Source organism: Ptychodera flava, chromosome 6, assembly GCF_041260155.1.
Source record: "Ptychodera flava strain L36383 chromosome 6, AS_Pfla_20210202, whole genome shotgun sequence".
Classification (NCBI taxonomy): domain Eukaryota; kingdom Metazoa; phylum Hemichordata; class Enteropneusta; family Ptychoderidae; genus Ptychodera; species Ptychodera flava.
The window spans coordinates 41,513,518-41,526,469 of NC_091933.1; the positions used below are offsets into that span (position 1 = coordinate 41,513,518).

The 12,952-nt window shown below is 39.1% G+C and overlaps 2 protein-coding genes across 3 annotated transcripts; both read left to right on the forward strand.

The window, feature by feature from the left end:
* The first annotated feature begins 681 nt into the window (after positions 1 to 681).
* On the forward strand, positions 682 to 1,080 carry LOC139134502 (fatty acid-binding protein, heart-like). The gene has a single exon (XM_070701362.1). The coding sequence runs from the start codon at positions 682 to 684 to the stop codon at positions 1,078 to 1,080; it is 399 nt and encodes a 132-aa protein (XP_070557463.1).
* Positions 1,081 to 2,035: 955 nt separating this feature from the next.
* Positions 2,036 to 8,866, forward strand: LOC139135825 (mitochondrial inner membrane protease subunit 2-like). Of its 2 annotated transcripts, XM_070703558.1 has the most exons (6): positions 2,310 to 2,442; positions 2,485 to 2,643; positions 3,493 to 3,596; positions 6,492 to 6,557; positions 7,442 to 7,544; positions 8,472 to 8,866. In XM_070703558.1, the coding sequence occupies exons 2-6, from the start codon at positions 2,518 to 2,520 to the stop codon at positions 8,640 to 8,642; spliced, it is 570 nt and encodes a 189-aa protein (XP_070559659.1). In that variant the 5' UTR covers positions 2,310 to 2,442; positions 2,485 to 2,517; the 3' UTR covers positions 8,643 to 8,866. The 2 variants fall into 2 exon arrangements, with proteins under 2 accessions (XP_070559658.1, XP_070559659.1); XM_070703557.1 differs by having other exon boundaries at positions 2,036 to 2,643.
* Positions 8,867 to 12,952: the final 4,086 nt, after the last annotated feature.

Genomic DNA, 12,952 nt, shown 5'->3' on the forward strand with positions numbered 1-12,952 from the left:
TCATGCAGATGGTCTGGGAAACTATTTTTTGATAGAGTGCATATATCTGCAGTGACGGTGAACACCATAAAGCTGGAAAATTCGGCTAATGTCCCAAACAATTTTTCCGGATTTCAGTTACGTTGCAAGACGTACAAGTTGCCATGGTATTTGTATTGTATTTGTGTTGTATGTCAACGGTGATCCCAACTTGAATATCACACTTTATCAGTGATTATCACTTTATGTAAACAATCGTCGCCAGGCACGCAAAGAGTAAACTCCAGTTCCTCCATCCTTGCAGAGACACAATAAAACTATTACAGAGCAAACAAAGACACAAAGCAGACTGTCTCATCTGAAGCTTTAATTTTGCCGAGCAAGGTATCTCTTTCTTTGATTTAAAAATATATGATTGATATGAATCATGCGAGTTAATGCGAGTTAGAGATGCACAGATACCGAAGTCTTTTTTTAAGGGTGGAGATTGTATTGTTGCATCATATGCATCTTTGTCAAAATGGATGTCACCCATCTTCCCTCTCTTAGAGTGGTAATGACTTGCGTAATTTGCATATCGAAATGCATTTATTGAGAGAAACTTCATCAGAATTGTCAATTTCATCTCGCTGCGTTTAGAAGAAACAAATCGCCTCTCCAACTCGACTTGTCGTTCAGCCAAAACTTGAACCAATCATCGCCATGGCTTTTGCTGGTAAATGGGTTCTATCAAACAGCGAGAACTTGGACGCTGTCTTCGATGCTCTCGGCGTTCCTGCTGCAGCTAGAGAAAAGGCCGGTGTCAAATCTACTGTTGAGATGAGCAAGAACGGTGATGTCTTCAACATCAAAGTCAGCGGTGAGAAGAAGTCGGTGGACCAGACTTTCAAACTCGACGAGCCCTTCACTGAGACCTATGGTCTGCACGGACAAACCCGTGAAGCTGTGGCCACGAACGAAGGTGGGAAACTGGTCATCAAAGGTACAGGCTCCGGTAAAATCGACCAACTGGTAGAAACCCGTGAAGTGTCCGGCAACCAGATGATTGTCACCCTGACCGTCGGCGGTGTCTCGGCAAAGCGAGTCTACGACCGTGCATAAATCAACGGAGAGTTCCGTGACTGGGACAGTATAGAGAGCTGATCGCGAATGCCATGCGCACATTCAACTTTGAATACTCATCCATCGTTCAAGAACTGCAACTTCTTAAGAACTTGTCTAATCAATCTAATTTGCTTCGGTTGATTTTAAAACCTCTTTTTGAATATTTGCATCAGTCTTTACGACGTAAAAGAAGATTTATCATAGACAGGTCCTAGTGAAACATTTGAACTTTTGATTCATGTCAAAACGTTTCCATAAACAGTCGTTGTCTATATCTGTTGCAGCTTTCTGGAATTGAGTCTTGTGATGACGTTAATAAAACATTAACTGCTTACGAATACAGGGCATTGTTAATGTGTTTGATTGGTGTGTACGTATACGCTTGTGTATGTGTATGGGTGCGTCCCTTCCTGATATAGCAACTCATGTATGAGCAAGATATCTTCGCTAGAAATTAATGTCAATGCAGAAATAACAGCACTATTGTTCAAAGATGTTGATGCGCCCATCCTGTTTGAGTCAACGTAGTCCATTAATCAAAATGACCAAAGACAAAAAAGTAAAGACAGCGCAATCTTTCAACATCATTTATTTATCGACTCTAATGCAAAACATATCATTAGTCTCAAGCATATGCATTAAAGTCCACACCTCCACCGGATCGACAAACATGCAGAAAAGCTCTTACTAAATATCTCAGCCATCCCTTCCTCGAAATTGCAGTCCCTTTCTCACAATTTTAGTTCATCTTGAAAACGTAGACTAAATCAGTAAGTAATTTGAAGGTACGTTTCAAGAGTTTGAAGGAGCTGCCCTCAACGGTAGTAATAGTATTACAGACGTTAACCATGAATGTGAACTTACTTAGGGATACTAAGCATCATAGCTGACTAAAGAAGAGCTGGAGGGCCTTTTTTCGGAATCAGGTCCAATCCTGGTCAAAGGTTAGAGGTTATGCCGGTATTTTCCATGCAGACGCTCGACGCTGCTCGTACAAGGCCAAGGCAACGTGCACGGTCAGCAGGAATCAAATGCTTGTCAAAATCGGACAAATGGACTCTTCAGAAAGTAGGGAGATATCGTTTTAATATCTATCGGTTCCAATCATTTATCGGTTTTAATGGCAATGCAATGAAAGTTTGACGAGTACGCCAATCAAATTTAGTATGGAAAAAGCCGTCACGCGTCCTCAATTTCCATTCACGTGCGTGCATACAGGGGTACAGTAGACTTAAAACAGCTGTATGTTCGTGGAGAGGTTGCTGTTTAGAGAACTGTACGCTAAAACTAAGAGGATTTCTCTCCCTTCCTAGCTAGTTCATCCATGATACGCTGAAGTGCTGCACATGTTGACCGTCTCTCACAGTATACATAGGGTATATGAACATTGTGAAGTCAATCGAGCGTCGATGTTACGTTGCCTTCACTAATGCTATGGCCCGTTCGTGGAAAAGCTTTGCGACTGCCTTCGCGAGCGGTTTCATGTTTGCAATGCCCGTCAGTGTTACTTTTCTCGATCACATCGGATACGTTGCCAAAGTCGAAGGAGCGTCCATGCAGGTAAGTCAACTGCTTCGATCCTTGCTGCTTATCCGTAGCCCTACCACTCCCCCAACACACTAGTACCTACGAGTACTATGCGAGAGTGTCCGCGCTTTGGCTACGCCACTCGGAGTCATCGTCCGCCCGCACGGCTCGTTAGCCAGACAGGAGTCTTCCGTTCGGGAAGCATCCAGCTGCCCGGAGCGGAGACCTTGGCAGCGAAGATGCCTCGGAGTTGGGAGGCGGCTTGCTGCGGATCCGTAGCCCTACCACTCCCTTTCCCCACTCCCCCAACACAAACCAGCAAAGGGAGTGTAGGGCTACGGATCCGCAGCAAAGAGGCGGCGCGTAGCAAAGCCGCGGCCGGACACTCCATGCCTTGGTTATTTCTATCAGCCTTACCATACTTTTTCGCAAATTTCGTAATGCAAAGTCACGTTAGCATTATCGGCGTCTTTACAATACAACATAAACAAAGCACTAAGTGTACTGTGTTAGCTGCAGTACTGTACTGTACTGTACACAGGCACTCGACCCGTCGCATCGCGATCGATACGGATTCACAGTAAACAGATGTCAGAGAGAGAGAGAAAAGCTTCTGTGAATCAGTACCGATCGCTAAGCGACAGGTGGTGTGCCTGTGGTACTGTAGCTTGAGGTTTGCCTGGGTATTTGGGTCGAACGGCAAAACCAGATCTGGATTTGCACTGCAGCTACTATCGATGATCCTGCACTCCCTATCTCAGCCAGTAAGAAGATGTGATTTGTTCAATCATGGGGCAGAAAGACTACCTTCATGGTTCAATCTTTTAATCATACCTTCATGTCTTTTATACCTCACTAAACAATTGCCTCCTTTTTTTACAGCCAGCGTTGAATCCAAGGAATAACAGAGACCGTGATGTCATATTTTTGAATCGATGGTCAGTGAGGAACTACGACATCCAGCGAGGAGACATTGTTGCACTGGAGTAAGTCTTCCCTTTTCTGTAATTACATGTATCTTTCCATTCTTTGATGAACTATTGCAGTAAAAAAAGAGGAACCCGGATATTTCATGAAATAGAAAGCCAATGGAAAGTTATTCTTTGACTTGCCCACCACCAATAATGTCCTCATAATTGCCATGATTGTATAGAATGGAAAAAAGGTTGTAGATTCTATATCTGAATGGCAAATGATAATGTCTTTGGGTAGTTCTTAGGTGCTGCATTCATGTTATAGATTTTCATTGACTGTCCATACTGATGTACATCACCATTGGGGTCACCATAATTGTGATGAATATTATCGATGACATGTTTTAAATTGTTCAAGGAGTTCTGCTGTCTTTTGTACAATGTACATCATTTACAGAATCTAATGAGGAAAAGCCTTTTCAAACTTTTGATTCTAACTATACAAATGCCAGTATGGTATTCACTCTATTCTGTATGCCATCAAACATTTCATGTCCATGCACCAATCCGAAGGTGCATAGGTTTCGCCGCACCTTTCAAGCGGTACAGGCCCAACTTACACTCAGTGCCTTGAATTGAACGGAAAGTGTAGAAAAAAGTAGAAATTAACTGAAAAGGGTAGCAGTAAAATAGTATTGAAAATACCTAAAGTTACAAGTTGTGTGGCAATTGCAAAAATAATTTATGAGTTATGAACACACTGAAATATTGTAAATCAATAAATTCTAGTTCCCAGACACATCTTTGTGCAGTTAACCATTGCACCACTAACCGTATTCGTCCATTTTTTTCTATTTGGTAAGCAGACTTTTTTAAAATGAAGTGTTTGGAAAATGAGGATGAAATTGTCATGAGAAAAACCCTTAGCACAAACTCTGTTGCTAGACACTCATTACAACAACAATACATAAGTGTACACAATGTTTGCCATCCAATAACCACCCTGTTATTTGTAAATAAACAAGCGTGTTTACAAACTTGCACAGGGGGAGTGGTAACAGCCAGAGTAACTTTAATTACAATGAGAACAAGAGTGCACTTGTGAAATGGTTGGTCTGGCTACTGTTGGTACACATGCCCCTTGACTGTTAGAAATCAAATTTGCTAGAATCCTGTCTCTAATGGGGCTATTTCTGACTTATATGATATATATATATATATATATATATATATATATATATATATATATATATATATATATATATATATATATATATATATATATATATAATGCTTAAACTTGGAAAAGGTACAACTCTCGTTAGATACATTTTATTGGTGATGTCATGTAAGGTTCTTGTTTATATCTTGCGTATGAGGTTACACAATTTCCCATAAGCAGCTGGATTCACACATGGCTGTTTCATTTGTGTGCAGTTCCTGCAACTGCTGCATGTCACAGCTATTTGGTCGGTGCTTGAGTTGTCCCAAGTAAATCTTGTCCTGTAGTTTTCGTTGCCAGTGCTATGACATGTCTGTACAGCTGAAGTGGTACCTTGTCAAGTTTTTTGACAGTTGCTGCATTCACCTTTGTTAGCAGAAGGCAAACAAATGCTTTAATCTCTATAAACTTCTGACAGCAACGCCCTTGTGAATGCATAAAAAACATGTCATCTAAACTAAAATCAAATACGGTCAGGTGCTTGTGGATTGGTTTACAGAAGCCTCTGGTGCTACGAATTCATCTAGCTGTAAAAAAGTATGGTGACGCAGAGACTGTGCAGATACTAGACATTGATGATGTTGTGTTCGAACAGGAGTGAAAAACCTAACCATAAACAGCCTTTTTCAGGGCAACTACCTATTCCAAACAGAGATTACCGAAAACCTTCATCAACATGTTATAATGAAAAACACTTGATTTGGCGGCAGACTTTTTTTTAAACAAATTGACTAAAATAATGTTCTAGCTAAAAAGACATGTTTTATAGTGAGCTGCACATTCCACCAAGAAATAGAATGACGCATAAGGGTTTATTTCTAAAATCACCACTTCTGTTCTGTTACAAATTGATAGTAAATATCTGAAATGGATAGCAGTGTAAAAACTGCCTGATGACAATTAATATGGCACATTTCCCAAATAATAAAGTAATGATGGGGCTCGCACAATTATATAGTACCCCAGTCGCTTGTTTTCAGATACAGGCTGCCGTCATGCTGTTAAAGTAAACACCATGTTTACTATATTATGGCCGCCTGCCGGCTAGCGTGTATCACAGTGTTTACTGCAGCATGGTTGGCCAGCGTGTATTAGAAAACAAGCGACTGGGTAACGTACCAAGTAATTTGCCACGCATAATGCACAAGAAGCAGACAATGTGCGATAGATGAAATATGGAGAGAGTTGGTTTTGAGTTGTTAATTTTTTTTCGTGGCATTTGCTTGCCATAGAATTCCATTCATCGTTGTGACGTTTTTCCCTTTGTTCATATGTTGGCACGCATACATTATATCACCATTCTGTGACACGTGCCACGCATCCCATTTAAACATGTCAATCATGACAAGGTGTTAACAACATAGCCATTGTCAAGTGTGACCATCTTTTGTTACGTTTTCAGGGTGTACATGACAAAATTTCTCTCAGGGAGGTTCGTTGTGTCGATTAACATGTTCTTACCTTTGGCTGTAATCCGGCAAAGGGCGGCTTTTCACTGCCGTTAAGGGGATTAGGAGAGATTTTGAACCTACAACGCTTGTGCCGGCTTGGTTTGGTGTGGTGTATTAAATGATTGGGTTGTACTGGTGTAGAGTGGTGTATGGCTGAGCTATTTGAAAGCCAAATTTTTAGTGTACACTTTACCATTTCAAATGGTGATATGCTTGTACAAACTTTCAAGTACCAATTATTTCAGTAAATTTTCATGGCATAGCTCAAGTGGCATTTGTATTGGTTCATTTTAGTTCTCCAAGGGATCCTGGGACAAGGCTGGTGAAGAGAATCATCGCCTTAGAGGGAGATACAGTCAAGTAAGTAGATTTTAAAGAAACCCCAGTATTTGAGTATCAACGCCCAACTTAATCCTCTTTTTTCCCCAAGTTTTATTTATTTGGATGGTTTGTCTATGGAGCCTGGTAGAAAATGGATTAATTTTCTACTCATGGAAGCAGGTTATAAACTGGCACTGAAGTTTTTAGGCAGTGTGCATTGCAATCTTGAAAATTTTGATTTTGTGTCCTAACATGAGCTATATGTGACACATATCAAATAAAGCACAACTGTAGCTAAAGACTTGGCATTTCATGCTTAAAGGAGTAAACTTAGGAAACTTTTATTGATATGAATATGAATGGAACAAACGGCACTGAAAAAATTGTCACTTTCAGCACCAATGAAATGTTTTGTTCCATCTTGAAAATCAAATATCAATTGTGACTCATTCAATTCTCATATTTTCCTTGTATATGCTCTTTGGTGTATTCTTGATGCACTCTGAAGAATTACAGTACACTGCTATCGATATGCCTCTGTCACTCCAAGTTGAAAGTTAAATGCATAGTATTAATGTTGCTGCACAAGCTATGCTTCTCAGTGATATTTATAGTCTTTTCTTCACAAATAATCTACAATCAAGTTCGTTTTCTCAGTCTCCACAATGTAGTATACCTGAAAGTGAATCTGATATTATCTGTTTCTGAAAGAAAAAAAAATTACATACCACTTTCCAAATATTGAAGATCAGCCAACTTATCAGGAATGATGCAAGAGTGAGACTTGAGTGAAGAGATCTTTGCCAAACTATATTTAGCATCCATATTGCAGATATTTCTGTAAAATTTGACAAACTGCACAAAGAAGTGACTTGTTACCATAATCTCTCTGTCTCTGTCTCTCTCTCCCCCCCCCCCCCCAGGACATTACACTACAAAAATAGATATGTCAAGGTACCCCAAGGTCACTGCTGGGTTGAAGGTGATCACCATGGACAGAGCATGGACAGTAATCTCTTCGGACCTGTGAGTAATTTGCGTTGTCCTTAGCAGAATTAATTGCACACTGGACATTTGCATGGATCAGTGTTTCAGCCAGGAATTTTAAAACCAGGGGACACCATGTCCCACTACCATTTATTTTGGGGGACATTTTGCACATTTTAGGGACAACAAGCGTCAGTTGTCAATCAAATTTTGTATTATTTCGTAACAATTAGTTTCACTGAACAAAATTCAAGCTACGGCAACCGCGTTGCTATGCTTGAATTCAGTAAACTGTATCTGTCACCAATCAGAGGTCCAGTGGACTACAGTCAAGCAAATTATGATATCAAGCACAGCATTTTAATTACTTTTAATCATAGCTAGCTCGTTAAGTACATAAGTGTAAGCCTAAAAATAATTATGCAAAACAAAGGTCATTGTCAGTAACAGATATTACTTGTTGACTACTCCCAACACAGTCGACTCAGGGGAGCACAATGGGTCCTGTTAGGGGACAATGTTACAAGGGTGCGTCCTGGTGGCAACACTGATGAATGGTGTATTTGACAGTAAATGAAATATGACATCAAAACAAGAGCTGATTTAGTGTAGGACTCTCCGTGTTTTTGATGATCTTTGCTGCATCTCGCTTTAAGCACTTAGACAAATCATCTACCTAAGTGAAAGTAGTTTAAACTGTTTATGAAAAATTATATCATTATTGTTATAGATCTCAGTTGCACATCTCAATTTGAACTTTAAGAGAGTGATACATCTTTGACTATCGATATATCAAACTTGCGAAAAAGTGTCTTCACTGAAGAGTGTTGCCATACGATAAACACTCATGAAATGATGGACTAAAACAATGAACATAAATGTATGATGTTGCAGATTAAAGAACTAAGAGATAAAATGATCAAATTTAAGCAAGAGGAATTGCAGTGTTCTGTGTTTTTCCTGCAGGTTGCAGTGGGTTTAATACATGCCAAAGCATCTCACATCATATGGCCTTTGCATCGATTAGGAAAGCTGGAACCCTTGGTCCCACACAAAAGAGAACCAGTCGGTGTGTCGTATGAACGAATGACTGATGAAATGCTAAACGATATGGGTGAAACCTATTCCAGGTCATGACTGTGTTCTTGGCATGCATTGCTGAACTGATCCATGAAGTGTGACCTAGGTCACTCCCTGCTGACATTGAGGCACATTGGAGGTCACAGTGGCTTTCAGCTCTCCAGAGACAACAAAGTGTTCTTACTGCTTCAGGTTCTTGTTGACAGTGATGGGAACACCTAGTAGCAACCAGCCGCAGGCCCCCAAGGAGAGAGTTGCTGTATTGTGACACCAGTATTGATGAAGAAAATTTTATATCATCAGATATATTTTTATAGCATTTTGATCCCAGGGTGTACGATTTCACATCCAAATTTCTGATGACCAGACAATCAATCAAAGAAATTTGGATCATGAATTTCACATTCGGTGACACGATAGAAAAATCTCTGTAAATGATCACGTGACACAATTTTTTTCACACCCCTGCATTGTGTTTAATTACGTTTCTCGTCACACTTTTCACACATGCTTTCTCAGACTTGAAGTTTGGAAAGTGACATTGAAAATAAAACTGCCTTCAGTTGTTGATGTGCTCAGGTCCCAATCCATTGCCAAGTGTGGCTTTTTAGTCCATGTTCATCACTTTGTAACTTTGAATTGCCATTATACCAGTCGATTTGTATCATGCATATACCAGCATGGTTTTACTACAGAAATACCTCAGTGACAAAAAGAACCAAAACAAAAAAAAAAAATGAAAGGGCATCTGCATTTGGGTGATGATGTTGTTTTCTTGAATTGTGTGAAAAAATCAAGATTTGAAAATGTATTGTTTCAAATTGACAACCCAAGATTTGTGTATTATATTTCTTAAGCATATTTGACATTCTTCTCAGAAATGTTGTATCAGGATTTTTCCCAAGCTTGGGATCCATGGTAATATTTGTGTCAATCTTTTGATGGGGAAACCCAGTGATATTGACAGCTGCCTTGCCCCAAACAAAAACATACAGGCTTCATACATGTACACCTGTGTAGCCTTGCATGAACTCAGAAGCAGACAACAAATCTTTCAACACAAGTGGAGTCTCAACATTCTGGAAAGACAAACTGCAGATCAGTCATGAACTTTGATTGTTATTCCATCTCAAGTAACAAGGCTGTCACTTACCTTTACATAGTGAATGTTCATTACACAGGGCACAATTTGAAATTGGGGGTGATGACTTCCTTCAGGACAAATAATAAACATTCACAATTAACTTCTTCACGCTCAGGATTTTCTTCACGCTCAGGTTTGTTTGTCATGTTTCTTGTCTACAAGGAGTATCTGAAATAGTTTCTCTATAGTGTTTTGCATACTGTAAACCACATTGTCAAAATAACATCCATTTTTCTCCTTAAAGGGTCAAAGTTGGCCATTTTTTCATGAATTTTGTTTGATACAAGATACTACTTATATTGTTTGACATGTTGAAAGATGATGAATGTATGGGTGACCACGTATGTATTCGACCCGGGTTTTAGACAAAAAATGAAACCACGGCGAAAATAAATTAATGGTAATGACTCGTTTTCGCGATGGTTTACTGTATCTTTTCTAAAACCGGGGTCGAATATATGCATGGTCACCCATTCATTCATTATCTTTCAACAGTCAAACAGTATAAGAAGTATCTGGTATCAAACAAAATTCATGAAAAATGGCCGACTTTGTCCCTTAAAAACCTGTCAGAGGTGGATTTGGTATTTTCTGTACTTTTCAGCCGCTCAAAATACCGTAATATTTAGAAATGTCAGTAATCATCTGTCATCTGAAATATGACCGTCTCTCTCTTCAATAGCAATACAATGTTACATGTCAAAGTGTAAAGTTTTGCTTCAGTTGACCTCTGAATACATGACAGTATAATTTGTTCATGAGCACTGAGGATTGTGACAAATGGGTACATGAATGCTTACAACTTCATGATTGTTGCACTTCAGGTGAGAGAGTGAATGTTTGGAGAACCTTGAACAGCAATTTACTGTATGCATTGGAAGTGCTAAGACATTCTTGTACCATTTATCAAACTTTCCTCTTTGTATTGATTTTGATACTTTGCATGGGGGATAGTGTCTTGATCCATAGTTGGGTTGACCAAAAGGGTCCATGTTGCAGATGTCATGTTGTGCCACAAACCAACTCATTTTGCCATCCGGTGCATAAGATGTCTTGGAATATGTATGCCCACAACTTATCAGTACCCACCTTTGCTTTCCCATTTGCATGACTTGTGAGATGACAACTTGATGATGACAATCCAATTGTGTGTACAGTGTAGATGGGAAGGGTTATGATCATGATCATGTGTACCGGATCCTTCATGTTTTGCCAATTAATCACCGGTCACTATACACTGGCATAGTGAACTTTACCATGACACCCAACTTTATGAGCTGGCCAATCAAACATGACCTGTGACTGCGACCTCTGACCCCATGCACGAGATTAAGGATGAAATCTGTTATATGTGACAGATTGAATAATTTGTTGCAGGTCTAGAAAGCAGAAAAAGTCGTCATTTAAGGAAGGTTTTCGGTACCTTCACTACAAATGTTAACTTTGATATTTTATCCATGTATCTGTTTTTAATACATGAAATATTGTACCATTCCCTGTACCTTTGTATATATCTCCAGAAACTTCTTAATACTACATTGTAAAATAAAGACTACAATTGGAAGCATTCTCTGTGGTGTGGGTTCTTGATAAGCCTTTATTTATTGCCTCAGGCCAAAAAAAAAAAAATTGTGTGTTTCCTGTAACATGCTCTTCAGAAATAGGTAGGTAGGTCGGAAAAAAATTTTTTTGGTATTTTTTTTTTCTCTGCAAAAAAGAAAATGTGAAAATTTCTAATACCTTTCGACAAGGGTCAAGACATCGTCATTGTCAACACAAAAGATTACATACACGAATGCAAAAGACAATTACGCAACACTCAGTATTATACACAACTAGACAGTGACGACACAGAACAAACAGTAAACAAAGTACACGAACTATTAAACAAAATGTACGAGAACAAACACATCGACCATGATACTTATAAGTATCTCGATCCAAAAAACATAAAAATCCGTACCCCGCAGTGGTACTTATTGCCTAAAATTCACAAACCGCCGCTTGAAAACTCAACGTTTGCAGGGAGACCAATATTTAGTGGCTGCTCCAGTCCCACTAACAGAATTTCAGAATTGCTGGATTACTTCATAAAACCACTGGTCCAGCAACAACCGTCAAATATAAAAGACACAACAAACTTCATACAAGAAATAGAAAAAACAAATTCCCCCAACATGCATTTCTTGTAACACTCGACGTGGTGTCGATGGACACAAACACAATTCACGACGAAGCGATTCGGCTAGTCAGTGAAACATTAAACTCACAAACCTCGCTTCAAACAAATTACGGCATCAAAAAACCACCACGGAAGACTTAATAGAAATGATTTCACTAATTCTAAAACACAACAGTTTTGAATTTAACAAGCAATATTTCCGCCAAACCCGCGGCTACAGCATGGGATCGAATGCCTCGCCAGAGATAGCAGACATTGCTTTTCATGAACTTGAAAAGAAAATAATCGTAAACAACCACAACAACATTCACTTCTGGAAAAGATTCAGAGATGATGTCTTTGCAATCTTTCTGGGAACACAAACCGAACTCACTAACTTCATTCAAAAAATCCACACAATGCACCCAACGTTTAAGTTTTCATACGAAAACTCAACACAAGAAATTACATTCCTAGATGTAGTAGTTTTCAAAGGTGCAAGATACCACAAAGAAAATATCCTCGACATCAAAACACATACTAAACCAACAGACACATTCCAATTTCTACATAGAGAATCTTGTCACCCGACAGCAACATTTAATGGCTTTATCAAAGGTGAAATCCTTAGATACGCTCGCACTTGAAACAACAATGACGACTTTACTAAAAAAGTCGCTTTCTTTAGAAACAAACTACTCGACAGAGAATACAAAAACAATGAAATCACGAATATAACAGAAAAAATAAACACAGTATTCGTAATACACTAACAAACTGTACAAGTACACGTACAGAAGCAACAAACAAACTCATCTTCAGTACAGCATCTTAAGGGAAGTCTTTTGAAACATTTGGCTGAACCGGAGAAGGACTCAACACTAAGGAATCTATTCCCAGAATCACCAATCATTGCTTACAAGAGAAACAAAAACCTAAAAGACACACTAGTCAAAACAAAATTTACAGAAGTAAAGAAACAAAAACCAAACAAACCAGACCACCAAACGGACTCACAACGAGACCCAAACATTGATATTCTTGCCTACGCTATTCGAAGAG

Bases quoted from the DNA above. Each gene is read 5' to 3' on its own strand.
- LOC139134502 (XM_070701362.1), top strand. From the start codon at position 682: ATGGCTTTTGCTGGTAAATGGGTTCTATCAAACAGCGAGAACTTGGAC.
- LOC139135825 (XM_070703557.1), top strand. From the start codon at position 2,464: ATGAACATTGTGAAGTCAATCGAGCGTCGATGTTACGTTGCCTTCACT. The intron at 3,597-6,491 runs GTAAGTCTTCCC...GGTTCATTTTAG, and splicing joins GGAGACATTGTTGCACTGGA to TTCTCCAAGGGATCCTGGGA. The intron at 6,558-7,441 runs GTAAGTAGATTT...CCCCCCCCCCAG, and splicing joins TTAGAGGGAGATACAGTCAA to GACATTACACTACAAAAATA.